Source organism: Salvelinus fontinalis, chromosome 6 (assembly GCF_029448725.1).
Source record: "Salvelinus fontinalis isolate EN_2023a chromosome 6, ASM2944872v1, whole genome shotgun sequence".
Lineage (NCBI taxonomy): Eukaryota > Metazoa > Chordata > Actinopteri > Salmoniformes > Salmonidae > Salvelinus > Salvelinus fontinalis.
Window position 1 is genome coordinate 68,997,143 of NC_074670.1, and position 26,871 is coordinate 69,024,013.

Genomic DNA, 26,871 nt, shown 5'->3' on the forward strand with positions numbered 1-26,871 from the left:
GGAGTGACATATATAGGGAAGGTAATCAGGGAGGTGATGGAGTCCAGGTGAGTCTTATGTGCGTAATGATGGTGACAAGTGTGCACCATAATGAGCAGCCTGGTGACCTAGAGGCCGGAGAGGGAGAACGTGACAGCATCAGCATTTGTGGATTCGATTACAGGCTCAAAATGGCCAGAAACAAAGAACTTTCTTCTGAAACTCGTCAGTCTATTCTTGTTCTGTGAAATGAAGGCTGTTCCATGCGAGAAATTTCCAAGAAACTGAAGATCTCGTACAACGCTGTGTACTACTCCCTTCACAGAACAGTGCAAACTGGCTCTAACCGGAATGGAAAGAGGAGTGGGAGGCCCTGGTGCACAACTGAGCAAGAGGACAAGTACATTAAAGTGTCTAATTTGAGAAACAGACGCCTCACAAGTCCTCAACTGGCAGCTTAATTAAATAGTACCCGCAAAACACCAGTCTCAATGTCAACAGTGAAGAGGCGACTCCAGGATGCTGGCCTTCTAGGCAGAGTTCCTCTGTCCAGTGTCTGTGTTATTTTGCCCATCTTAATCTTTTCTTTTTAGTGGCCAGTCTGAGATATGGCTTTTTCTTTGCAACTCTGCCAAGAAGGCCAGCATTCCAGAGTCGCGCCTCTTCACTGTTGACGTTGAGACTGGTGTTTTGCGGGTACTATTTAATGAAGCTGCCAGTTGAGGACTTGTGAGGCGTCTGTTTCTCAAATATCTGAAATCAGCACCGCAGAGAAAACAGTAGTTCCATGCCCAGATAGATGTCAACTACTTATAAACATGCAGTAACTACTCGATACCCAAAATGTTAAGCTATTTTTCCACCCAAAAAATTACAAGGAAATTACAAATTTTTATAGGAAGATGTTTATTGATTTTCACAATGAGGATGATGAATAAAAATATGAATATAAAGAACCAGTAAAAAACAAAAACAAATCATTATTGACAGTAATACTGTCACGTTCCTGACCTGTTTTCTTTTGTCTTGTATTTATTTATTTAGTTGGTCAGGGCGTGAGTTGGGTGGGTTTGTCTATGTGTGATTTTCTATGTTGGGATTTTGTGTTCGGCCTGGTATGATTCTCAATCAGAGGCAGCTGTCAATCGTTGTCCCTGATTGAGAATCATACTAAGGCAGCCGGGGTTTCACGTGTGTTTTGTGGGTGTTTGTTCCTGTGTCAGTGTTTGTGCCACACAGGACTGTTTCGGTTTTGTCACGTTTGTTGGTTGTTTTGTATTTTGAAGTGTTTTGTTGACTTTCATTAAATAATGAACACTAACCACTCTGCGTTTTGGTCCTCTCCTTCTGTCAGCGAGGACAGCCGTTACAAATACTACAAAATGCAAAAGATTATAGACATCCTATCTCTCTTCTGTTTTTCTGCTCCGCATTCTGTGTGTCACCACAACTACTAAGGTCAGGGTACAGAGTTTGAAGGTCAAGACTTGTTTTTCCAACAAGTATTGGACATTCCTCTATTCTCTATCTCTAAACCTTCTTGGCTCAGCCCAGTTCACACTAAACACTACACTTGATGACACTATCATCAAAATTCTATATTCTCAAATGCCTTGAAAGCAGCTGCATCTACACATATAGCATCATACAACAACCTTCACTTGAGGAAGAGAGTGATTCTGCGACACAATAGAACATTCATGTGTCTTGCTCACATAGTGAGCCTGTCTGAATATAGTGGCTCTCTTTCACAAATACAAATTACTTTTTCCTTGAGCGCTAACATACAAATGGTACATTTGCCAACTTTGGAACTGTTGGATATAAATGACATACAGTACCAGTACAAAGTTTGGCCCACCTACTCATTCAAGCGTTCTCTTTATTTTAACTTTTTTCTACATTGTCGAATAATAGTGAAGACATCAAAGCTATGAAATAACACATATGGAATCATGTATTAACCAAAAAAGTGTTAAACAAATCAAACAGCTCAAATAAGCAAAGACAAACGACAGTCCATCATTACTTTAAGACATGAGGGTCAGTCAATAAGGAAAATTGCAGCCCAAATCAATGCTTCACAGAGTTCAAGTAACAGACACATCTTAACATCAACCATATATATAACTCTAGGATGAGATGGTAGTTGGTACCAGTTAAACATTTGATTTAAAAAATGCCATAACACTGCTTAATTTATTCTTCCTTTTTTGGTTACACTCAGTTAATCCCTTTTGATTGAAAAAAACAATTTACCAAGTGGCATAATGTGAGGTTGGAGGTTGAACCTTGTTACATAAGAGGCGAATGTGTTACATATGTGGTGAATGGTGGTGGTGATGAGGTTTAGCAGAAGAAAGGTGATTAGGGTTAGGGTAAAATAAAACCACTGGGTGTTGATGGGATAGCTGCATGGGGTTTCATTGGGGTTAAGGCCAGCGTTAGATAAAGATGCTAATAGCTCTGGTTGATGGTGGGTGTGAGGGTTAGGGGCTCCTTCTCCTGGGCAGGCAGGGCCCATTGATGTGGTGGCTGTGGGAGTGGTAGAGACGCATGAAGGTGTCACGTTCCTGACCTATTTATGTTAGTTGTTATGTGTGTTAGTTGGTCAGGACGTGAGGTTGGGTGGGCATTCTATGTTTTCTGTTTCTGTGTTGGTTTTGGGTTGCCTGGTATGGCTCTTAATTAGAGGCAGGTGTTTGGCGTTCCTCTAATTAAGAGTCATATTTAGGTAGGCGTTGTCACAGTGTTCGTTGTGGGTGATTGTCTTCCGTGTTTGTGTTATGTTTGCACCATACGGAACTGTATACGGTTTGTTCGGTTTATGTAGTCTGTTTCCTATTCGTGCGTTCTTCGTGTCTATGTAAGTTCTCATGTTTAGGTCAGTCTACGTCGTTTGTTATTTTGTATCATTTCAAGTGTAGTTCGTGTTCGTTTTTCGTCTTGTTTAATAAATATGTGTTCAAACTTCGCTGCGCCTTGGTTCCCTCAATACTCCTCCTTTTCCGAAGATGGAGAGGAGGAGGATCGCCGTTACAGAATCACCCACCATACCAGAGCCAAGCAGCGGAGTCAACGGAGTAGGGGACAGGAAAACAAGGATTTCTGGACTTGGGAGCAGATATCGAATGGAGAAGGTCCCTGGGCTAAGGCAGGAGAGAATCGCCACTCTCAGGAAGAGAGGGAGGCAGCTAAAGCCCAGGAGCGGTGGTTTAAGGAGGCAGCAAGGAGACGTGGCTGGAAGCCCGAAAAGCCATGGGAACAACTGGAGGCACTGGGAACGCGTCTGGCACGGAAGCCCAAAAAGCCCGTAAGTAATTCCCAAAAATTTCTTGGGGGGGGGCTAGGAGGTAGTGGGCCAAGGGCAGGTAGGAGACCTGCGCCCACTTCCCAGGCTTACCGTGGAGAGCGGGAGTACGGGCAGGCGCCGTGTTACGCAGTAGAGCGCACGGTGTCTCCTGTACGAGTGCATAGCCCAGTGCGGGTTATTCCACCTCCCCGCACTGGTAGGGCTAGATTGGGTATTGAGCCAGGTGTCATGAGGCCGGCTCAACGCGTCTGGTCTCCAGTGCGTCTCCTCGGGCCGGCATACATGGCACCTGCCTTACGCATGGTTTCCCCGGTTCGCCTACATAGCCCGGTGCGGGTTATTCCACCTCCTCGCACTGGTCGGGCAACCGGGAGTATTCAACCAGGTAAGGTTGGGCAGGCTCAATGCTCAAGAGTGCCAGTACGCCTCCACGGTCCGGTATTTCCGGCGCCACCTCCCCGCCCCAGCCTAGTACCTACAGTGCCTACACTACGCACTAGGCTATCAGTGCGTCTCCTGAGCCCAGTTCCTCCTCCACGCACTCTCTCTGTAGTGCGTGTATCCAGTTCGGTGCCTCCAGTTCCGGCACCACGCACTAAGCCTCCTGTGCGTCTCCAGAGCCCTGAACACACTGTATCTTCTCCCCCTACTAATCCTGATGTGCTTGTCCTCAGCCCGGTGTCACCAGTGCCGGTACCTCGCATCAGGGATAGAGTAGGCTTTGAGAGTACAGTGTGCCCTGTCCCTGCTCCCCGCACTAGTAGGAAGGTGCTTATCCTTAGCCCGGTGCCTCCAGTTCCGGCACCACGCACCAGGTCTACAGTGCGCCGTATCCGGCCAGAGCCATCCGTCTCCCCAGCGTCATCTGAGCCATCCGTCTCCCCAGCGCCATCTGAGCCATCCGTCTCCCCAGCGCCATCTGAGCCATCCGTCTCCCCAGCGCCATCTGAGCCATCCGTCTCCCCAGCGCCGTCTGAGCCATCCGTCTGCCATGAGCCTGCAAAGCCGCCCGTCTGCCATGAGCCTGCAAAGCCGCCCGTCTGCCATGAGCCTACAGAGCCGTCCGCCAGACAGGAGCCGCTAGAGCCACCCGCCAGACAGGATCTGCCAGAGCCGCCAACCAGACAGGATCTGCCAGAGCCGCCAACCAGACAGGATCTGCCAGAGCCGCCAACCAGACAGGATCTGCCAGAGCCGCCAACCAGACAGGATCTGCCAGAGCCGCCAGCGAGCCATGAGCAGCCAGAGCCGCCAGCGAGCCATGAGCAGCCAGAGCCGTCAGCCCGCCATGAGCGTCGAGAGCCGTCAGCCCGCCATGAGCGTCGAGAGCCGTCAGCCCGCCATGAGCGTCGAGAGCCGTCAGCCCGCCATGAGCGTCGAGAGCCGTCAGCCCGCCATGAGCGTCGAGAGCCGCCAGCCCGCCATGAGCGTCGAGAGCCGTCAGCCCGCCATGAGCGTCGAGAGCCGTCAGCCCGCCATGAGCGTCGAGAGCCGTCAGCCCGCCATGAGCGTCCAGATTCGTCAGTCAGCCATGAGCGTCCAGATTCGTCAGTCAGCCATGAGCTGCCCTTCAGCCTTAAACGGCTAGATACCCAGAACTGCCCATCAGTCCAGAGCTGTCTCTCTGTCCGGAGCTGCCTCTCAGTCCGGAGTTGCCCCTCTATTATTATCTCCCTCTCTATCTTGATCTACCTCTATATTCTTATCTATCCCTCTGTCTTGATCTATCTCTCTGTCCCGGTGCTGTCCCTATCAGTGATGTTATTAAGAGGATTTTGTGGGAGTAAAAGGAGGGTGGACATTCTTAGAGGGAGGAAGCTAGGATGGATTATGGTGGGGTGGGGACCTCGCCCGGAGCCTGAGCCACCACCGTGGTTAGATGCCCACCCAGACCCTCCCCTAGACTTTATGCTGGTGCGCCCGGAGTTCGCACCTTATGGGGGGGGTAATGTCACGTTCCTGACCTATTTATGTTAGTTGTTATGTGTGTTAGTTGGTCAGGACGTGAGGTTGGGTGGGCATTCTATGTTTTCTGTTTCTGTGTTGGTTTTGGGTTGCCTGGTATGGCTCTTAATTAGAGGCAGGTGTTTGGCGTTCCTCTAATTAAGAGTCATATTTAGGTAGGCGTTGTCACAGTGTTCGTTGTGGGTGATTGTCTTCCGTGTTTGTGTTATGTTTGCACCATACGGAACTGTATACGGTTTGTTCGGTTTATGTAGTCTGTTTCCTATTCGTGCGTTCTTCGTGTCTATGTAAGTTCTCATGTTTAGGTCAGTCTACGTCGTTTGTTATTTTGTATCATTTCAAGTGTAGTTCGTGTTCGTTTTTCGTCTTGTTTAATAAATATGTGTTCAAACTTCGCTGCGCCTTGGTTCCCTCAATACTCCTCCTTTTCCGAAGATGGAGAGGAGGAGGATCGCCGTTACAGAAGGACAGGATGGAGTGAGTCAACCACAGTGCTGTCACATTCCACAGAGCGACCTGGAGAGAAAGAGAAACATTATTATAAGTATATATGATTAGTATTATTAGAGAGAGAGAGAGAGAAGGAGCACGAGGAAGGGGTAGGGGGAAATAGAGAGAGGAGAGAGAGTACAGAGAGGGAGAGAGAGAAGGAGCACGAGGAAGGGGTAGGGGGAAATAGAGAGAGGAGAGAGAGAACAGAGAGGGAGAGAGAGAAGGAGCACGAGGAAGGGGTAGGGGGAAATAGAGAGAGGAGAGAGAGAACAGAGAGGGAGAGAGAGAAGGAGCACGAGGAAGGGGTAGGGGGAAATAGAGAGAGTACAGAGAGGGAGAGAGAGAATACTTGACATTGAGGAAATTAAAACAACCTCTGTCAACGTGTACAAGTCTGGGACAGTAATGGTGCAGGGAATCCTCATGCAGTTCCAGCAGGACTTTTACGGGATCAAAGAGAGAGCACAGCAGGAAAAGCTGTCTCTCTGTGACGACTCCCCCATTCCGACAAGATCAGGAGGGCGGAAGGTGGAGACATGGTACAGCTAACAGCACTGAAAGAGGAGGTGAGAAAGCTGAAGTGTGACAGAGAGCAGGACACTCCCCCAGAGAAACCAGCAGAACAGCCCAACTCAGACCCGGACCACAACCTCAACACTAAACAGGGACAGACAACACAGGACGCACCAACCCAACAGACCCCACCCCCTCCTAACAGCCCCCCTGTCAGCTCCCCTGATAGCTCTCCTGCCAACCTCTACACATCCACTGAGGACAAACAAAAGCCAGAAATTGTGCTCCTCATTGACTCAAATGGCAAATATATTCAAGAGAATAAACTTTTTCCCAAACTCAAAGTGGCTAAACTCATGTGCCAAACACTAGGCACGCCTTAGAGCTGTTGTCAGAGGACAGACTAGGGTCCCCCAGCCACATTATAATTCACACGGGCACAAACGACCTGAGGGCCCAGCAGGAAAGGGTGAAAAAAAAATGATTCTACATTCCCCAACACACAAGGGGTTTTCTCCACCCTGCTACCACCCCCAGGTGGCAAGGGTAGGCAACGAATCGTCTGTCACACTGATCCTCAACACTGGGGCCCCTCAGGGGTGTGTACTTAGTCCCCTCCTTTACTCCCTGTTCATCCACGACTGCGTGGTCAAACGTCACTCCAACACCATCACTAAGTTTGCTGACAACACAACAGTGGTAGGCCTGATCACTGACAACTGACAACGATGAGACAGCCTATAGGGAGGAGGTCAGAGAACTGGCAGTGTGGTGCCAGGACAACAACCTCTCCCTCAATGTGAGCAAGACAAAGGACCTGATCGTGGACTATAGGAAAAGGCGGGCCGAACAGGCCCCCATTAACATCAACGGGGCTGTAGTGGAGCGGGTCGAGAGTTTCAAGTTCCTTGGTGTCCAAATCACCAACGATCTATTATGGTCCAAACACACCAAGACAGTCATGAAGAGGGCACGACAAAACCTTTTCCCCCTCAGGAGAATTAAAAGATTTGGCATGGGTCCCCAGATCCTCAAAAAGTTATACAGCTGCACCATCGAGAGCATCCTGACCGGTTGCATCACCGCCTGGTATGGCAACTGCTCGGCATCTGACGTAAGGCGCTACAGAGGGTAGTGCGTACGGCCCAGTACATCACTGGGGCCAAGCTTCCTGCCATCCAGGACCTATATAATAGGCGTGTCAGAGGAAAGCCCATAAAATTGTCAGAGACTCCAGTCACCCAGTCAAACAGTCATAGACTGTTTTCTCTGCTACCGCACGGCAAGCGGTACCGGAGCGCCAAGTCTAGGACCAAACAGCTCCTTAACAGCTTCTACCGCCAAGCCATAAGACTGCTGAACAATTAATAAAATGGCCACCGAACTATTACATTGACCCCCCCCCCCTCCATTTGTTTTGTACACTGCTGCTACTCGCTGTTTATTATCTATGCATAGTCCCTTAACCCCTACCTACATGTACAAATTACCTCTAACATGTACCTCCACACACTGACTCGGTACCGGTACCCCTGTATATAGTCTCCACACTGACTCGGGTACCGATACCCCCTGTATATAGCCTCCACACTGACTCGGTATCGGTACCCCCTGTATATAGTCTCCACACTGACTCTGTACCGGTACCCTCTGTATATAGCCTCCACACTGACTCGGGTACCGATACCCCCTGTATATAGCCTCCACACTGACTCGGTACCGGTACCCCCTGTATATAGCCTCCACACTGACTCGGTACCGGTACCCCCTGTATATAGCCTCCACACTGACTCGGTACCGGTACCCCCTGTATATAGCCTCCACACTGACTCGGTACCGGTACCCCCTGTATATCGCCTCGTTGTTATTGTGTTATTAGGTTACTTTGTATTATTTTTTTTCTTTCGTTTATTTGTCAAATATTTTCTTAACTCTTCTTGAACTGCACTGTTGGTTAAGGGCTTGTAAGTAAGCATTTCACAGTAAGGTCTACACTTGTATTCGGCGCAGGTGACAAATAAAGTTTGATTTGATTTGAAAATACATTCACCTTGCCACTATACAGCGGGTGAGTGCAAGAATTTCCTGGGACTGTGCCTCAAAACCTAATGTCTACCTGGTCCACCACTCCACCCTGGCCTTGAACGGCCTCCCAACTTTTGTCAGGACCCTAAAGGACGTCACCCTCAACCACAGCCCCAGCACCTCACACAGGAGCAACAGAGCAACGGACACCCCGCCCAGACCAGTGAGACACCTTCCCAGACCTGCAAGACCCCCTCCCGAAGGACCTGCACCGAGAGAAAGCACGCCAAGAGGACCTGCACCCAGACCACAGCTTCACCAACCACACCCCGACCAGCTGAGACCACCCCAAACAAACCCCGGCCACACGCTATATAGGCCCTCCCAGATCAGACCTATGCCCCTTCTGCCCCTCATGTCCCCCGCCCCTGCAGCAAGGACCTCAGCATGACAGCTGCACATATGCCCAGGCCATGAGCATAGCAACAGGCCCAATCCCCACTACTGCACCCCCCAAGCCCCATCCTGTGACCTAAGAGTTATGTATCAGATGCTCAACATGCTCTGCTCACACCTACTGTGATGGTCCGGGCATAAACCACACAAAAACAACACTAGACACTATGGAACACAAAGCTCTTACGATCTCATCCTGGAATATACAAGGTCTGCGGTCATCTGCCTTTGGCCTAAAGAGCAGGAACACAGACTTCATCAAAGAAATTGGAAATACAGACATTGTCATCCTACAAGAAACATGGTATAAAGGAGAAAGACCCACTGGTTGCCCTCTAGATTACAGAGAGCTGGTAGTCCCATCCACCAAACTACCAGGTGTGAAACAGGGAAGAGACTCAGGGGGTATGCTAATTTGGTATAGAGCAGACCTAACCCACTCTATTAAATATGTCAAAACAGGAACATTTTACATTTGGCTAGAAATGAATAAGGAAATGATCTCAACAGAGAAAAATTTCCTCACGTGTGCTACCTACCATATATCCCCTCAATAGAATCCCCATACTTTAACAATGACAGATTCTTCTTTCTAGAGGGGGAGATCAACAATTTCCAGGCCAGGGGACATGCATTAGTCTGTGGCAACCTAAATACCATAACTGGACAAGAACCTGACACCCTCAGCACACATGGGAACAAACACCTACCTGGAGGTGACAGCATTCCCTCCCCCATATGTCCCCCTAGACACAATTATGACAAAACAACCAACAAAAATGGGTTACAACTCCTGCCGCTCTGTCGCACGCTGGGTCTGTACATAGTCAATGGTAGGCTTCGAGGGGACTCCTATGGCAGGTACACCTATAGCTCACCCATTGACAGTAGTACTGTAGATTACTTTATCACCTCAACCCAGAGTCTCTCAGAGCGTTCACAGTCAGCCCACTAACACCCCTATCAGATCACAGCAAATCACAGTCTTCCTGAACAGACCAATACTCAATCATTGTCACGCCCTGACCATAGAGAGCTGCTTATTCTCTATGTTGGTTTGGGCGTGACAGTGACTAGGGTGGGTTATCTAGGTGAATAATGATCTATGTTGGCCTGGTATGGTTCCCAATCAGAGGCAGCTGTTTATCGTTGTCTCTGATTGGGGATCATATTTAGGCAGCCATTGTGCTTTGTGGGATCTTGACTATGTTTTTGTGTAGCTGCCTGTGAGCAGTCCAGAACGTCACGTTTCGTTTCTCTTCTGTTTTGTTTGGTGAGTTTCATGTTTATTTAACATGTGGAATTCTACGCACGCTGCGACTTGGTCCAATCATTATGACGATCGTGACAATCATGAGACATCAATGCTAAAGGAACTACACAATATTAAGAAATGCTATAGATGGAAGGAAAGTAGTGTAGAAACCTACCAAAAAAGAATTAGGCAACAAAAATTCAAGCCTTTTTAGACAACTTTTTTTTTTTTTTTAAGGTCTGAGGCCTTTTGCCTTTTGGTGGGCCGTCATTGTAAATAAGAATTTGTTCTTAACTGACTTTCCCAGTTAAATAAAGGCTAAATAAATACTTTGTTTATCCATTTCACTTGCTGTAAACATATGTTTCCCATGCCAATAAAGCACCTTGAATTGAATTGAATTGAATTGAATTGAATTGAGAGAGAGAGAGAGAGCGAGAGAGAGGATAGCCTTGCTATTGAGAAAGGCCGCCAAAGGCAGACCTGGCTTTCAAGAGAAGTCATGCTATGTGCACACTGCCCATAAAATGAGGTGGAAACTGAGCTGCACTTCCAAAACCTCCTGCCAAATGTATGACCATATTAGAGACACATATTTCCCTCAGATTACACAGATCCACAAAGAATTAGAAAACAAACCCGATTTTGATAAACTCCCATATCTACTGGGTGAAATACCACAGTGTCCATCACAGCAGCAATATTTGTGACCTGTTGCCACAAAAGGGCAACCAGTGAAGAACAAACACCATTGTAAATACAACCCAGATTTATGTTTATTTATTTTCCCTTTTGTACTTATACACCGTTACAACACTGTATATATACATAATATGACATTTGAAATGTCTTTATTCTTTTGGAACTTCAGTGAGTGTAATGTTTACTGCTAATTTGTATTGTTTATTTCACTTTTGTATATTATCTACTTCACTTGCTTTGGCAATGTTAACATATGTTTCCCATGCCAATAAAGCCCCTTGAATTGAATTGAATTAAGAGAGGGGGGGGGGGGGGAGAAATAGAGAGAGAGGAGAGAGAGCACCGAGTGGGAGAGAGAGAGTGAAACTGAATCACAAGAACACTCTGACTCACTCGTGTTTAGCAGTGGTGTAAAGTACTTCAGTAAAAATACTTTAAAGTACTATTTAAGTAGTTTTTTGGGGTATCTGTACTTCACTATTTATATTTTTGACAACTTTTAATTTTACTTCACTACATTCCTAAAGAAAATAATGTACTTTTTACTCCATACATTTTCCCTGACAGCCATTAGTACTCGTTACATTTTTAATGCATTGCAGGACAGGATAATGGTCAAATTCACACATTTATCAAGAGAACATCCCTGGTCATCCCTATTGCCTCTGATCTGGCGGACTCACTAAACCCAAATGATTTGTTTGTAAATGATGTCTGAGAGTTGGAGTGTGCCCCTGGCTATCAGGCAATTAAAACTGCAAGAAAATGGTGATGTCTGGTTTGCTTAATATAAGGAATTACTTTTACTTTCAATTACATTTACTTTTGATACTTAAGTATATTTAAAACCAAATAGTTTTAGACTTTTACTGACTTTCACATTCACTTTTACTTGAGTAATTTTCTATTAAGTTATCTTTACTTTTACTCAAATATGACAATTGGATAATTTTTCCACCACTGATGTTAAGGCAATGCAGAAGATTTATATTTTGAGTGGGGAATGTCCACTGGCATGAGATGGGCCAGCTATGGGGGACTACATACCTCTGCCAGGGTGAGCTCAGTGTAGAAGGACGACATCTCTACATCCAGGTACATGGGGACGGACTGGGATTCTGCACAGCTGCACAACGACAGAGAGACAGGAAACTGTCAATACTTAACAACGCTACAGCCACACCACTGCAGCTTGACCCTCACACTCACTACAATGTATGCAACACACCGGTCAATACACAGTACTAGGGCCCAGAGTTTTCCCTGATGGTCCATGCATGCTACTAGGGCCCAGAATTTTCCCTTGTTGGTCCATGCACAGTACTAGGGCCCATAGTTTTTCCTTGATGGTCCATGCACAGTAGTAGGGCCCAGAGTTTTTCCTGATGGCCGATGCACAGTACTAGGGACCAGAGTTTTTCCTGATGGTCCATGCACAGTACTAGCAACCAGAGTTGTTCCTGACCAAATGACATGGAATACCCTAAAGTATTTCCTGTTGATATGTAGGCCTCAGTGTATAAACATTACCTGTAGGGTCTGATGTTGTCATCAGTGACAGTGTTGCACCAGGAGGCCAGCCTAAGGGAGAGGGTGACAATGACCCCTCCAGACACAGGCTCAGGGTCAGGAAGGCGGAGAACAAGGTTCTGGAAAAGGAATACAATAATAACATAGGTGACAGTGAACAAGTGGAAACATTGTCATTTGACATAAACTGTTATAACTATGTAATAGTAGTTAGCCCATAACACATAGAATGCATTGCACCATTTTATATTTCATAATGGTCATGATTATTATTATCAGGTTGTTTATGTAATTTATGTTTCATTTGTATAATTGTTTTTAAAAATAATAATAAATATAATACGCCATTGATTAACTATTTCAAAGCCCATGTAAAGTGCACTCACTCGTCATGTCGCCAGCCCTGAACTGCGCCGTACATCTCCGTGAAAACCCGACAAAGGTAGCTTACTGGCAAGCAGCCGGTGGGCCCCATTGTTGCACCACCAAGTGTGAAATCTCACCCGGTTCCCCAGTAATTTCGATTAAATTCTCTGTCCTCCATGAGCCCATGGTGAAAAGCGCACAACGCCCTTTGAAAACTGAGCCGTTGAGCGCAAGCGGGACAACCACCATCAACCCGGCCAGGACTGACAGGGTGTGTGGGTTGCGCAGTGAGCCACCAACAGTCGCCGATCAAGTTCCATAGTCCAAAAGATCAATCAGAACTAAATACAGGATATCTTCAGGTAGTGCCTACCCGTTTATTCGGTGTTATCTTGAATTAGTAAACCACCATCTGTCAAACTTACAAATAAATCAGCGGATATTTAAAGCACAGCCTGCATGATTGCTGGCATTCCGTTATACAATTCTCCCCTAGCAAATGTGCCAGTGACGCACTAGCAATCAACACATACCGGAGCACTGGCCAACTGGCCTAGATATTGGTGCTTTCGAGACAAGTGGGAAAAAACGAGGTCAAATCATGATGTTAGTGATCTTCAGGTCGGAAAGTCGGAGCTCTAGAAAGATGCCCGAGTTTCTAACTTGGAATTCCGAGTTGGATGACCGGTCCAAACGATTTTTCCCAGTCGGAGATGTCCGAGTTCCCAATTCACAGTTCCCAGTTGTTTTGAAGGAGGCATAAAATATGCAGTGAAATGCTGTCAAAATTGTCATTGAGTGATTTTTTATTCAGTCATTATCCAGGTAGCCTTGCTTGCTTGGGGGGCAGGTAACCTAGCGGTTGGGCCAGTCACTTGCTCCACCCTATTTGACCTTTTGAGAAATATGATTTTTTTTTGTTATACAGTATAAGATGCATGGGATAGAATGTAGGGCGGGGTCGAAAGGGGTGACAATGCCGACCCCCACACTCCTGTAATTTAAAGTCGGTCAGTAGGACAACGTTAACCACATCGACTCCCCTAACAATGGACCATTGCAAAAGGCTCATTTGCACTTTTTCCTTAGAACTATTGAATGCTGTCCTATAAATAAGAAATACTGCAGCCTATGATATCCACAATTTATGAACTATTGCATTTGTTCCAAACAAACCTCTACAACCTTCGAACACTCTTCATCAATTCACCAAAGTGATAAACATAGACAACACAATTTTATTTTTCAGGAGTGATTCATTTTGTTTCATTGATGAATGCGTCACAGAGTCATGTCCATGTTGCTAAAGTATGTAGCGCTAAGCTAAAAATAAGTTCCGTTGCAGTGAAATGGGTTGGGTTCCTCTCACCACAGAAGAAGAAAAAGCAGGAAGTCCCTGCCTCTACCAATGTTGTGGTTGTTTGCGTGTTCATTATTTACTAGCTACAGTAGGTGGGCAAGTTCAAGTATTTGTATTTTGTGTAAAGATCAGTAGACTGTAAGGTAAGCGGCCATTACACTTTTATTTATAACGGTTAACATATGGCCATGTCAATTGCAGTTACTTTGCATCTTGTTCACGCGCGAGCTAGCACCAGTAAAACCCTTTTTCTTGCTTGCTTATAAATGACCTAGTAGGACACCCAGATAACAGTTAGTGAATGAGTTGAAATGACTAGCTAGTTCTTCTTTTAAAAGCAATTGTGATGGGGGGGTCTCAGATTTCGGGTTTAGAGCGTCTTCATTTCTTTAATCATATCTAGTTTTGTCTTAACATTTAGTGTTGGTGTGGACCACCAATGTAATACAATGTGTTCAGTCATCTAATATCATGTCTTCTCGTGTACTTATTATCCCATCACTACCGGCCATCAAGTTCCATGGCGAGTCTAGAGACACCAGGAGATGAGAGTAGGGAGCTGGGGGCCGGGGCTGCAGGGGTAAGCTGTTCAGGAACGCCTACCAAGCCTGGACCCTCAGGTGCCAACATAGACTCCCAGCTACAAGATGCTGTCCATTTAAAAACGGAGGGGAACAAATTCTACAAAGAGAAAAACCTTCGGTCTGCAATTGGACGTTACCACCGTTCGTTGCTCATTCTGCGTAGTTTAGACTCTGATGTCACTGCGGCAGTGAAGGGGTTTGGTCCTGAGGCTCCTGTACTCACCACAGGACAAGAAGAACTACTTAGGAACACACAGATTGACTGCTACAACAATTTAGCAGGTATTACAGGCCTTGACATGTTTCATGCAGTAGATGAGTTGTTTCAAATTATCCACTTACAGGAGGATAATACGAAGCATAATGCACAATCCGCCTCTTTCTGGACTTACCTTTATCTTCTCTTTTCTGTCACTTGGTCTCCCCCTCTCTCAGCCTGTCTGCTGCAGAGGGAGTGTGTCGACTACACGCGTGTCCAGGAGTACAGCTTGCGGGTGTTGCAGTTGCGGCCAGGTGACATCAAGGCCCTGTACAGAGCAGGAGTGGCCACTCTGGAGCTGGGAGACTCACAGAGCGCCAAGCAATACCTCACTCAGGCCAGCAAAGGACAACCCAATGGTAGCTCAGCTTTTTGGTTACTATCTTCCTGTTTAGGGCCTGCTGTCCCTACCACAGCCTTTCAGTTAAATAAAACAGATTATTGATGATTTGTGAGGGCATGTTATAAACCTAGGCATACTGTACAATTCCCCAACAGAATGAAGTAGAACACAATATATTGTATTATTGTGTCTCTATGCTATTCCCATTCCCCTAATGTTGATTGAAATTGAAATCACTGTATTTGTGACTGTCTCTCTTTGACAGACACTAATGTGAGGAGGCACCTGCAGCGAGCGGAGGAGAGGCTGAGCACGGAGTACCAGAAGGAGAAGGCTCTGTACCGGGGCATGTTCTCCTCCAGTCAGAGAGCCGGGGAGGGGGCCAGCGGAGGTGTCACCCAGAATTAAGTTCCCATCAGGAGGGATGTTCTGTTGTTCTGACCCTGACTGAGGATTGAGAAGAGCACTGGAGAAGAAAGAAGAACCAAGCCTGGACTGGACACCTGAGAAGAGTTACAGCACATTTCAGGGAATCGGCCTGAGTAAGGTGCTGCGCAGGTTTGCTAATATGGATCACATAATGACTAGTTATTTACGAGGCAAGATTATTCATTTTTTATAGATCATTGATTCTGTGCAGAGCCTTGATCAGGCTGATCCTATTGAAGAGCCTGTTATGCTATAGAGAATATTTGTGCCTGATGACCAACAAGGAGATGGAGCTAAATTGTTTGAGGTTCAGCATAAGGGTTGAAGGTCAAAGCGAGGGAGCTACAGAGAGACTATTTGTGCACTTTTCAAACTCAGTCCTGTTATGCCTTCTGAAAGTGGTTGTTTCTGGTCACATAATCAGTCGTGTTTCTTTTTGCGTACAAAATGTTTTGATTAAACTTAATAAATATTTTTTGAAATTACAGCCTTTACTACAGCGATATACCAAACATTAGGAACACCTTCCTAATATTGAGTTTTGCCCTCAGAACAGCCTTAATTCGTCGGGGCATGGACTCTATAAGGTGTCAAGCATTCCACAGGGATGCTGGCCCATGTTGACTCCAATGCTTCCCACAGTTGTTAAGTTGGCTGGATGTCCTTTGCGTGGCGGACCATTCTTGATACACACGGGAAACTGTTGAGCGTGAAAAACCCAGCAGCGTTGCAGTTCTTGACACAAACCGGTGCGCCTGGCACTTACAACCATACCCTGTTCATAGGCACTTATCTTGTCTTGCCCATTCACCCTCTGAGTGGAACTCATAAACAATCTATGTCTCAATTGTCTCAAGGCTTAAAAATCCTTCTTTAACCTGTCTCCTTCCCTTCATCTACTGATTGAAGTGGATTTAACAAGTGACATCAATAAGGGATCATAGCTTTCACCTGGTCAGTCTATGTCATGGAAAGAACAGCTGTTCATAATGTTTTATACCCTCAGTGTAGAAGTGTTGGAGGTGGATGGAAGTATTCAGAGTCAAAAGTTTAATTACAAGTTTTCTTTATTAATAATAATCCAAGATACACACGTTTCAAATAACATTTTATTCTTATTATTACTTTATTGAGATCCATTTCAAAATCCTGAGCACAATATCAATTTATAGCACAATTTGTTGATTTTGGTCTTTATGGCCAATATGATTGTACTTCAAAGGCAACATACAGTATATAAGGTTTGATTTGATATACACTCAGAGAGAACAAGCTCACGATAGCCATGATAGCACACAGAGATAAGTCACAGAGTTGCATGCAGAGGGGACCACTCACAGTCACACACTACTGAGAGTCAAGTTCAACAGATTCATAACATTGGCACCGCATTATCAACCAAAATACAACCGACTGAAATATTGACTGGTTTGGGGTTTTAGGCTGGGTTTCTGTACAGCACTTTGAGATATCAGCTGATGTAAGAAGGGCTATATAAATACATTTGATTTGATTTAGTGGCAAAAACACTTTTCATTTATTGTGATCATCTCACTTTCTCGACGTCTTGTGTTTCAAACTCAGAGACCTCACTGAGCTAAACACCCTTCTACTCAGGTCCCTCAGTGAGCGCGAGCGTGTGAGGGTTGCCCGAGAAGGAGGAGGGGATGGCGAGAACGATGGGGAGGAGAGAGGAGGAGAGAGGGAGGGACAGCTTCCCTCCAGACTCTGAGAGCGAGAGAGGTGGAAGAGGCTGGCAGTAGAGGACAGGCGCTTGTCTTCTTCCCCTCTTCTTCCCAACGCCAACGGACGAACCCGCTCCATGCTGAGCTCCAGGGAGGAGGTCCACTGTGCCCCCCTCAGACGCTCCTCTTTCTGGGCTCGAGGCTCCAGCACGTCCCCCTGGGACTCACTGCGGAACAGAGCCCGTCTGGACAGCCTCAGGCTGGAGCTACGCTTGTCCCAGCCACCACCACCCTTCCCTTTGCGTTTTGAGGCACTGCTCTCTTTCTCTCGCCTCTCTGCCTTGGCATGCTTCTCCTTTTGGTCATCTTTCTCCTTTCTCCTGATCCCCTCTCTCTTCCACCTCTCCTTGTTCTCCTCTTCCTCAGCCTCTTTCCCCCATGAACGTCCTTCGAAGCCCCTCCAGAGTTTGGCTGCCACCTTCTTTGGCGTCTGGGCCGTGTCGTGACTGCCTTGCTCTCCCCAGTTGCTGCTGTAGCACCTCTGTTTCCTGTGGAAGCTGCTCACCGTCGATGCCCTCACCAACTCCTTGGATGCATGCTTCCCCTGGTAGAGCCCCTCCCCATCCATCCTTTTCCATCCTTCTCCCTCCCCATCTACCCTCCATCTACCCCCTCCACCCCCTGCACCCTGCCGTAGTGACCCCCCTCTGGGCTGGATGCTGCCCCTTTGTGGTGAGCTGCTGTCCCTGACGCGAGGCAGGGAGCACTGGAATGGGTCATCCCGCCGGAACACAGAGAATGGAGTATTGGCGAGGGGGGAGGGCTGGAGAGGGCGGGGTGGGGAGCGTACCCTGGGGCGGTCACGGGACGAGGGGGAAGAGGCGGGGTCAGATGGGGAAGGGGTTTGTTGGCAGTGGAAGGTGTGTGTGTGGTGGTGGGTGACATGATGATGGGTAGGTGGGTGGGTTGAGGTGGACTGGTAAGGGTGATTGGTGCTACTGGAATGGGGACTGGAGGAGTTGGGAGGTGTGAGGCCGGAGTGGGACTGTGGGGAGTGGGTGACACTGAGGGACAGCTGGATCGGCCTCTGGGGGTCATGTTCAGTCTCGTTACTGGCGTGGAGGTGATGGACGCTGGAATAATCATGATGATGAGACTGGTGGTCATTCTGGGCTGTCTGGTGGGAGGAAGGGGAGGAGCTTTGGGCTTTAAACTCTGACCCCTGACCTCTTCTCTCAGCGTCGCTCTGGAAGCAGTCGACATCCAGCTCTACGCCCTGCTCCATTAGGCCCACCACCACAGCCCGGGGCAGGCCAGAGAGACGGGAGATCTCCCCCACCATCGCTGAGTCCTCGCTGAGCTTACTAGGGCTGGCGTCCGGGGCATTGACGCTGGGTTGACTCCTTGTCACTTTCCCTGGTGAAGAATCCAGTCCACTCCAGTCCAGCGAGCGGGAGAACCCTAGCCCTGACCCAGCCCCGGTGACCTCCAGAGAGCTCCGGTGATTGAGGTTGGAGGGACATGTTGAGATGCGTGGCCGAGACCTCAGGGCAGGGGTGGGAGTGGCGGCGGTGGAGAGGGAGGAGGTGGAAGGAGAGGGGGAGGCAGTGGGGATAGCATGGTCACTACTTAATACACCACTAGTGCTAATACCTTCCTTGGAGTTTGAGTCTAAACCCAGGTTTTTGTTCAGATTGGGGCTGAGGTTGAGACTGAGGTTGAGGTGGAGGTTGATTTTGAGGTCCTCTCCTGTCACAGAGGGCAGGTGGCCCAGGTTGATGGAGTTCCTACTGGCCTTCTTACCAATATTGCTGAGGTTGACCCGTGCAGAATTACCCAGAAAAGACTTGCAGGGTGTCACACTGCCCGCTGTCAGGTTGGAGGGGGTACTGCGGCTCTCGAAGGCCAACAGCGACTGAGTGGAGCCATGGCCAGGGGTTCTGGGGCCCCTGTGGCAACCTGGCCCAGGGGTGGCGGTAGGGGTGGTGTCAAAGGGGGCAACCCGGCTGCGGTACTGGCGAGCCAGCCTGGTGATGTACTGCTCCAGCTGGGTGAAGGTGGAGGGGTGAGGAGGCTGGGGGGGCCGGAAGAGGGGGGTGGACTGAGATTCCTCCGCCTGGGCAGAGGAGTCCGGACTCGGGGAAAGGCGAGAGGAGGGTGAGGGGTCCTGACTGGAGGTGAAGAGGGGGCTCTGGAGGGCCACGGCATGGAGGGGGCTGGGGTAATGGTACACCTCCTTGGTCCTCCGGGACACCAGGTCAGAACAGAACCTGGGGTCGAGTTGGGGTCGGGGGTCAGCGAGTGGGAGGAGGGAGCCGGGATGGGGGTCACCCAGGCTAGAGCACAGGTCAGACAGGAAGAAGAGACTGTTCATTTCCAGGTCACCTGGGTTCAAAGGACGAGAGAGAAAGTTTATGAATGTCAGTCAGCTTATAAAGAAACAAAAGCATTTATCTAGGACTATGGTCCCAGGACTCTCTGGAAAACTACTGGTTAAATACAGATGAACTGTATTGAAGTGTAAGTGTGTTTATGTGAGTGCATTTGAATGTCCATATGTGTGTTATATCTGACCTGTAGATACTGGTCTCCTATCACCGATCTCTGTGGTCTCCTCAATGCGCTGAGTTCTTGGCTGCTGCGCGGCCTCCGGCCACTGGATGTCACTGTGGTCTGCAGAGAGGGGCCGCTGTTCCCACAGCCTGAAGGCTCCCCCTGAGGGTGCTCCTGGTCCGGCCCGGACTTGCCCACCTGGTACTGGACCCCCCTGGCCCAGGACTGCCTCACTGGACACAGAGTAGCAGGAGTCTGATAGGGAGCTGCCACTGACTGAATAAAAGCCTACCGAGGGTGGGAGAAATAAAGCGAGGGGAAGAGAAAGAAAGATAAATAGAAAGAAAGGAGGGAGTGTAGGTCCAGAGAAAGAGTGATTTGCAAGAAAGGAGTGAGTAAGTGGTGTTGAAAAGATAACATGAGAGGGTAAATAAAGGAACAGGGACAGAAAAGTTGAAGGTTAATATTTAATACGGCTTTGCAACATGGTATCTCACAAAGTAAACAAAACTTAAGGTGAGAAGTGTTGTTGGGCAAAGCCAGGGCCAGATTACCGAACGAGCACGCAGCCCCCCCCCCCCCCCCCCCCCCCCAGATAGCCTATTACGAACATGGCGGTCGGGGCCCCCCCAGATAGCATATGAACACGTCACAAGCCATTGTTTTTTCGGGTGGGGGGGTGGCCTGGAGGTAGGTATCCCACGGCCCCAGATGTGATAGTCCAGCCCTGGCCAAAGCCGTATGGGTGTCACAGACCACCCCCAAAAGACCCCCCATGGTAGGATCACACAGTCCAGTACCTGAGCTGGGCCTGGAGTCATAGTCCACCTGGACTGCACCATCAAGGTCCGGGGGGGAGAGCAGGTCAGACGGGGCATCCCAAGAGAGGGTGGACCAGCGTGAGTCATCCCCACCAACCCCATCACCTCTGGAATGAACCAGCCTATCTCCACCAGAGTTCCCCACACTGTCCTTGTCCAACGTGCTGGTGTGGCATGGCAACACTGTTTCTGAAGGGGGAAAAGGAACCTGAAAAACAGAAAAACGGGTGTTCAAGTCACACCATGTCTTTAAAGAGATGATAATTAGAGAGTGGTGTAGAATGGATCTCTAATGTTCTTATTTACCAAACACTGATGTCATCAGCCTTACTGGAAGTTCTAGAAGACTTGTGTTTCAAGACTCAGACACAAAAACAGAATATGACGTATTCTTTCTCCTCAATAGCCAATTCATGACTTTCTTCTTACTTAGATGAACGTGATTACTCATGACCTCTGCGGTGATGCCCTATATTAGCCTGATTGGGTGATAGGGGTGGGGGGAACAACAGGGTGCTTTGTTCACTGCCAGGCCTGATCAATCCTCCGTTACTACGGAGACAATGCAGGTGACTCATACTGCCTAACAGAGGGGAAGGCTGTGTGTCCTAAATGTCACCCTATTCCCTATGTAGTGCACTATTTTTGACCAGGACCCACAGGGCGATGGAGGGTGATGGTCAAAAGTAGTGCACTACATAGGGAATAGGGTGCCATTTAGGACGTATCCTCACTCAGAGGGGGAGAGAGGGGGACTTAAAGGAAGAATAGGGGAAGACAGATGATGTAACAAAGAGCAGAAGGAGAGAGGGATAAGGGGGATGACGGGGGTGGGTGCAGGGAAAAAAGTTAGACCTTGATCCTTCTTACAAACCATGTTTAGTTTTCTCTGTCTCTCGCTACTTTTTCCACATTTGATGAAGTTAGAAAAGGTATTTTCTAAGGGGAAGTGAGTGGGTGCTTGAGAGTGGGGGAGCTAATGGTGAGTGAAAAGTGGAGTGAAAGAGCAAGTATATGAAAGAGGTAGTGGGGGAGGAGGTAGCCTGTGAGAGGCAGAGAGTGGCATCTTAACCCCCCCAACCCCCAACCCCACTCCATAATAAGTTAAAGCCACCCCCTCCTCACCATAGCTACAGCTGCTCTCTGGTTCCTGCTCACTCCACCCACACAACAGACATAGCAGAAGTATATCTAACTCATCCAGAGCCTGCCTGCCACACACTAAAACACAAATAGCAAATAGCACTAAGACTAACACTAGCTTGCGCAAGCACACACTGATAACCGTCAGGGCCGTGTACACCCCCCACACTCTTCCATGGACATAATGTGAACCATGTTACCCCAGTGTAATGTTACAGTGAGATGGTTATGATCAAATCACGAGAGAGAGAGGTGGAGGCCCTCAGCGCTAAGAGCTCTGTAATATGATATCCCTCTATGTGAGACACAGACATTTACCCTAAAGAAACAATATGTCTACACAATGCACAGACAAATCACAGCAAATACTCCATTAGAATCAAGGACTACATAATATGAATGTACATAACATACTTTTGTGACGTACTTTCATTAGGTATCTACAGTATGTAGGGCTTACGAACACTTTACGAATGCTCTATAAAGCCTTTAAGTTGTTATTTTCAAAATATGGTGCATAATTGTGATAACGTTAAATACTTTGAGATGTCATGTTGGGAAAGGTAAGCTATTGATTAATTCTGTTTACTTTAACTGAAGAAGCAGAGGAGACTGACGTTTCAATCCAAGATAATGCCCTCTGACGTCATGTTTATCTGTGGGCTGGAGGTTGATATAGGGCCAGCAATACATGCCATGGTCCAAATGTACATAGAAGAATGCTGGTGAGAGTGATCACAGTGTGGGCTTTGGCAGCAAATCAAGTGTTGATGGGGTGCAACAGTACAGTACTACTGTTACCCCACTGTGATAGTTAAAATAGCCAGAGAGAGAGAGAGAGACTAACTGCAGTCTGTATCTCCAGTCATCTTTCCCCTCTTCCCTCTCTACCATCTTCCATCTCACCTCTTCCAACTCACCTTTTCCCTCTCCCCTCTTCCATCTCTCCTCTCCCCTCCATCTCTCCTCTTCCATCTCTCCTCTCCCCTCTTCCCTCTCCTCTTCCCTCTCCTCTCTCCCCAGTGGACAGAATTGGGTCGGTGATAACGTTGGTCACGTTGGAAACAACAACAGCAGAAGCAACTTGTCTCTCAATCTGTTGTTTAATATGCTAATAGGGTCTGCGTTGGCGGATGGAAGGGCAAGCAGAGCTACTCTATGGTGTTTGTGATGACTAATACCATTTAACATAGCATAGCTGCTGAACGTCAGAGGGAATCTATAGAGAATAAATTGGTGCAGTGTTTCTGAGAAGGAAAAAGCAGTAAGTAGAATGTTGTGCTATTCCTTACCTCGGGATCAGTTGACCATTCTCTATTTGATTAATAAAAAGGGAATGACTTGAGTTGTCCCTATTACTGGAGCTAATTGACTGTTCACCAAACACTGTAACAACAAACCAGTATGTTAACCTACCCTACATGAGGACAGGGTTCACAGACTCAGGTTAAGCTTCAGACTTCCAACTCCGTTATGAGGCAATGTAGGGCTCTGTGGCCTTCTGCATTCTATTCTTAGTATTGTACCAACTAGGCCTAACAGTTGTCCAAATGGTAACAATGAAAGCTGAAGGCCACATCCATGGTGAGAGTTAAAATGAACAAGGTCTTTATTCAATAGGTCTACTTCAACGTGTGTACCAAGTAGTCTTACTATGGGTCTTTCCCAATCAAATGATCTTATCTCACACAAAAAGATCAATGTATTCACATACTACAGTAGCCTATTTACACAGAAGATTTTTGGCCGATACAGAATATAGAACTCTGTAGGCATCTGTCATCTACAGTATGACCTGACCTAGGTATACACCTAGTATACACGCTTGTATCTATAGGGTGTGTACCAAGTGTACATTCTTTACACAGATACATTCTATGTCATGTCCTTGGGGAAAACTGGACTGTGAAAAGATATGGACATTGACACTCATCATATGAGATCCATAAAGGGGACAGAACCATAACACCCTTTGTATTCTACATAACCTTGACTGATACAAAACGGAATAAGAAGCAGTGGAGGCGGATGGATTACTGTCAATTCTATTAGACAGGACTAAACACCATTGTGTAATCAGTAGCTATAGCTCCGTGCTTATGACTCCATCGCTCAATCAAGGCTATTGAAGCGCAGCAGTCTGTTTGATGCAACGGGATAAAAATGCCCTACTGGCAGATCTGAATGCATTCATATTTTAATAGCAACCAATCTTGTCAAAAGATCTGGGACTACGCACTGACCTGTTGCCTGCGGGATGTCGCAGAGCCATCCGAGGCTGCGCTCTCGAGGTTTTCCTCCTGTTGATCGGTGATGACAGTCACCGTGGTACCGGTGCTACTGGTGTCTTTGAGGTCCAGCGCCGCATCGATCATGTCCAGATGTTGGCCCCGGAGCAAATCCAGCTCAAGGATTCCGGCCAGGGTCGCTTTCAGCCGCTCGCCAATCCTAACCCGCTCCGTGCCAGACCAGAGCGAATTCACACAACTGCGGCGGCCAGGCATTGTAGAGGCTGAATCCGGGGCGCTTTAGACTAGGAGCTCAGTCTCAATGACAATGGGCTACGGTCCAGCTAAAGTCAGTGCAACATATGTTCTCACGATCGACAATAAAACAACATTGTATCCTCCCGCCCAGTTAAACCAATGATTCGTTGGCAAAATAGCCTACTTAATTAAATCTAAGCCATATTACATTGAAGCATGTTGACTAGAGAGTCAAATGTATGACACTAAAGAGATGATCAAACCATATTCCATCTTAATCCTCAATTATGGTTTCGTATTATGATCACCCAATTGTGTCCGACCATTCAGTACTTCATGCAAATGATGTTCACGATAGACCCGACGTAACAAAGCTGTAAATAACGTTACATTGGTTCAAGCAAAATGTGTCCAGGGGGAGGAGCCGAGGAGGTAACATACCAAAGCTTGAAAGGGATTGGCCAGGGAAGTTTTCGAATATACGCCTAAATCCCTTGGCCGCCAAACTATTCCAAAACACACAGGAAAATGTTCAAATACACGATGAGTGATGGGCAATAATAAAGGTGATAACGTTCACCACGTGCATAACTTAGTCTATAAAAGCATAATAACACAAAGACGCAAAAACTGTTTCAAAAAGTGTAACAAAGACTCCTCGAATGAAATATGTAGATTGACAAGTTTACTATTATTGTGAGTCTGAAAACGAAATGTTCAAGTTACAGTTGCATCAATCACCTATTTGGGTTGTATGGAACAAGTTCTGCCCCTTTGGATTCGGACAGGTGCACCTCCCCCATCTCCAACCCCTGCTGTTATGTCAACCTTCAACCAGCAGAGAGCAGCCTTGTGACAACACCAGGTTCATTCCAAGAACAGTTTTGGTTTTGGCCTAGAGTAGTTTATTTGATCTCTAGATCTATTCTATAATTCATGTTTTCTCACTGTAAAACAAACCTGAGAGTATTTCAAAGGAGATCGTTCAAACTCTAATTATGTAAGTGGGGCAACATTCTCCCACCTAGAGAGCAAGATACACAAATCCATAAAGCCCCCTGTTTTTCAAAGTGCATAAAATGCAAAAGGAGAGGGATAAAGCACAGCTCAAAGATGACTAGAGCCTGACCGATGCATCGGTTGACTGATACTAGCCTTTCACATAAATATTTGTATCGGTCTTTATCACAACGGACCAAGGCGATGTACGAGTTTACGTGAGTTTGTTTACAAAAGGTCAGGTAAACAAACTCTTAATGCCATTACTAATGGCAACCTATGAAGGGCATAAGCTAGCTGTTCATTACAACATTGTTTTCTTAGAGAAACCATCAATACTAAATGTATTGGCTTTACACTTTAACTGCAAATGGCATGTGCTGATGGTTGAACTTTATGCAGGGAAATGCTTGGCACTGGTTTTAGGCACACCTAATTTAACTTGCTAACGTTACTTATCTCATCATGCATGCAAGCACATGGCCTGAAATGGTAGATCTGCGCCAAATGTCTTGCTTTTTGCCGATTGCATATTTCGGAAAACTAACCAAATAAGCCCACTAGCAAACATAATAGGCCGAGACAATAACAGCGTTATTGTTGTATCGAGAGGAGCGTTCACTTTGGCAGTGGTAGCACAGACTGCTAGCTAGCGAGCTAATGTAACAACTACCTTCCTGGCTAGATAGCTAAGCTAACGTTAACTAAGTGAGAATGTGATGAGGACAGGGCTGCTAAGCCGACTTTTGATTATTTACTTATTCAAATACGTTCGCTACGGCAAGTTACTCACCTGTCAAACCAATCATGTTGTGACCTAAGGCTGGATGATGTTCAAAGTTCTTCAGGCAACCATTGAAAATTTAAGAGTTTGTTTACTTGACCTTTTGTAAACAAACTCACGTAAACTCGTACATCGCCTTGGTCCGTACAATTGCCCTTATTTTAGCGCCCCAAAAACGTAATACTTAATGTAATGTCAATACCATTGTAAAGCACAATTTCTCCCCTTTCCAACAGAATCAATTACATGACCTAAACACTGCCCGTTTCTGCATAATTCAAGCAGGCAATGAGCCCCGTCGGGTCTTTTTAAAAATGGCGGGTGGGGAACCGAAACTAATGCATGATAGTGAGAAGGAGAGATGTGGTGTGGGAAAATTGCTTTTTTTTCACTTGATCTGTCCAACTTATCACCTTATCACCTCTAAAATGTAAATAAAACACTATAAAGAGTTTATATAATGTGTGATTATGTAACGGATGTGAAATGGCTAGCTAGTTAGCGGGTACGCGCTAGTAGCATTTCAATCAGTTACGTCACTTGCTCTGAGACTTTAGGTAGTTGATGTGTGCAGAGGGTCCCTGGTTCGCGCCCGTGTCGGGGCGAGGGGATGGTTTAAAGTTAAACTGTTACAATTACATACCTATGAAGGTTTGTGTTGAATTTGAATCGGGTTTTTAGGGCGGAGCTAAAGTGATCTTAGAAGTAAACAGCGGCTTTGAGAATGATGATCGCATGCAATGATGACGCAAAAAATGACTAGGTATCCCCCCTTACCCTCGTCACTGTCCATTTCTTGTTTTTAAAGGATGAGAGAAGTGCTACACCT

The 26,871-nt window shown here is 46.9% G+C and overlaps 2 protein-coding genes, 1 long non-coding RNA gene and 1 pseudogene across 3 annotated transcripts; 2 read left to right on the plus strand and 2 right to left on the minus strand.

The window, feature by feature from the left end:
- Positions 1–1,830: 1,830 nt before the first annotated feature.
- LOC129858353 (transmembrane protein 179-like) lies at positions 1,831–13,475 on the minus strand (annotated as a pseudogene).
- On the plus strand, positions 2,455–10,394 carry LOC129858354 (uncharacterized). Its single transcript, XR_008760013.1, has 2 exons — positions 2,455–2,541; positions 5,724–10,394. It is a non-coding gene; the product is annotated as an uncharacterized LOC129858354 (long non-coding RNA).
- A 479-nt stretch (positions 13,476–13,954) lies between the features above and the next one.
- LOC129858356 (tetratricopeptide repeat protein 9C-like) lies at positions 13,955–16,056 on the plus strand. The gene is made up of 4 exons (XM_055927522.1): positions 13,955–14,099; positions 14,473–14,822; positions 14,976–15,158; positions 15,408–16,056. The coding sequence occupies exons 2-4, from the start codon at positions 14,477–14,479 to the stop codon at positions 15,548–15,550; spliced, it is 672 nt and encodes a 223-aa protein (XP_055783497.1). The 5' UTR covers positions 13,955–14,099; positions 14,473–14,476; the 3' UTR covers positions 15,551–16,056.
- Positions 16,057–16,620: 564 nt separating this feature from the next.
- LOC129858355 (dapper homolog 2-like) lies at positions 16,621–25,588 on the minus strand. Its single transcript, XM_055927521.1, has 4 exons — positions 24,017–25,588; positions 20,610–20,838; positions 19,831–20,097; positions 16,621–19,641 (listed from the first exon to the last, which is right to left on the minus strand). Exons 1-4 carry the CDS (start codon positions 24,275–24,277, stop codon positions 17,123–17,125), a joined length of 3,276 nt encoding a protein of 1,091 aa, XP_055783496.1. The 5' UTR covers positions 24,278–25,588; the 3' UTR covers positions 16,621–17,122.
- Between the last annotated feature and the right edge of the window lie 1,283 nt (positions 25,589–26,871).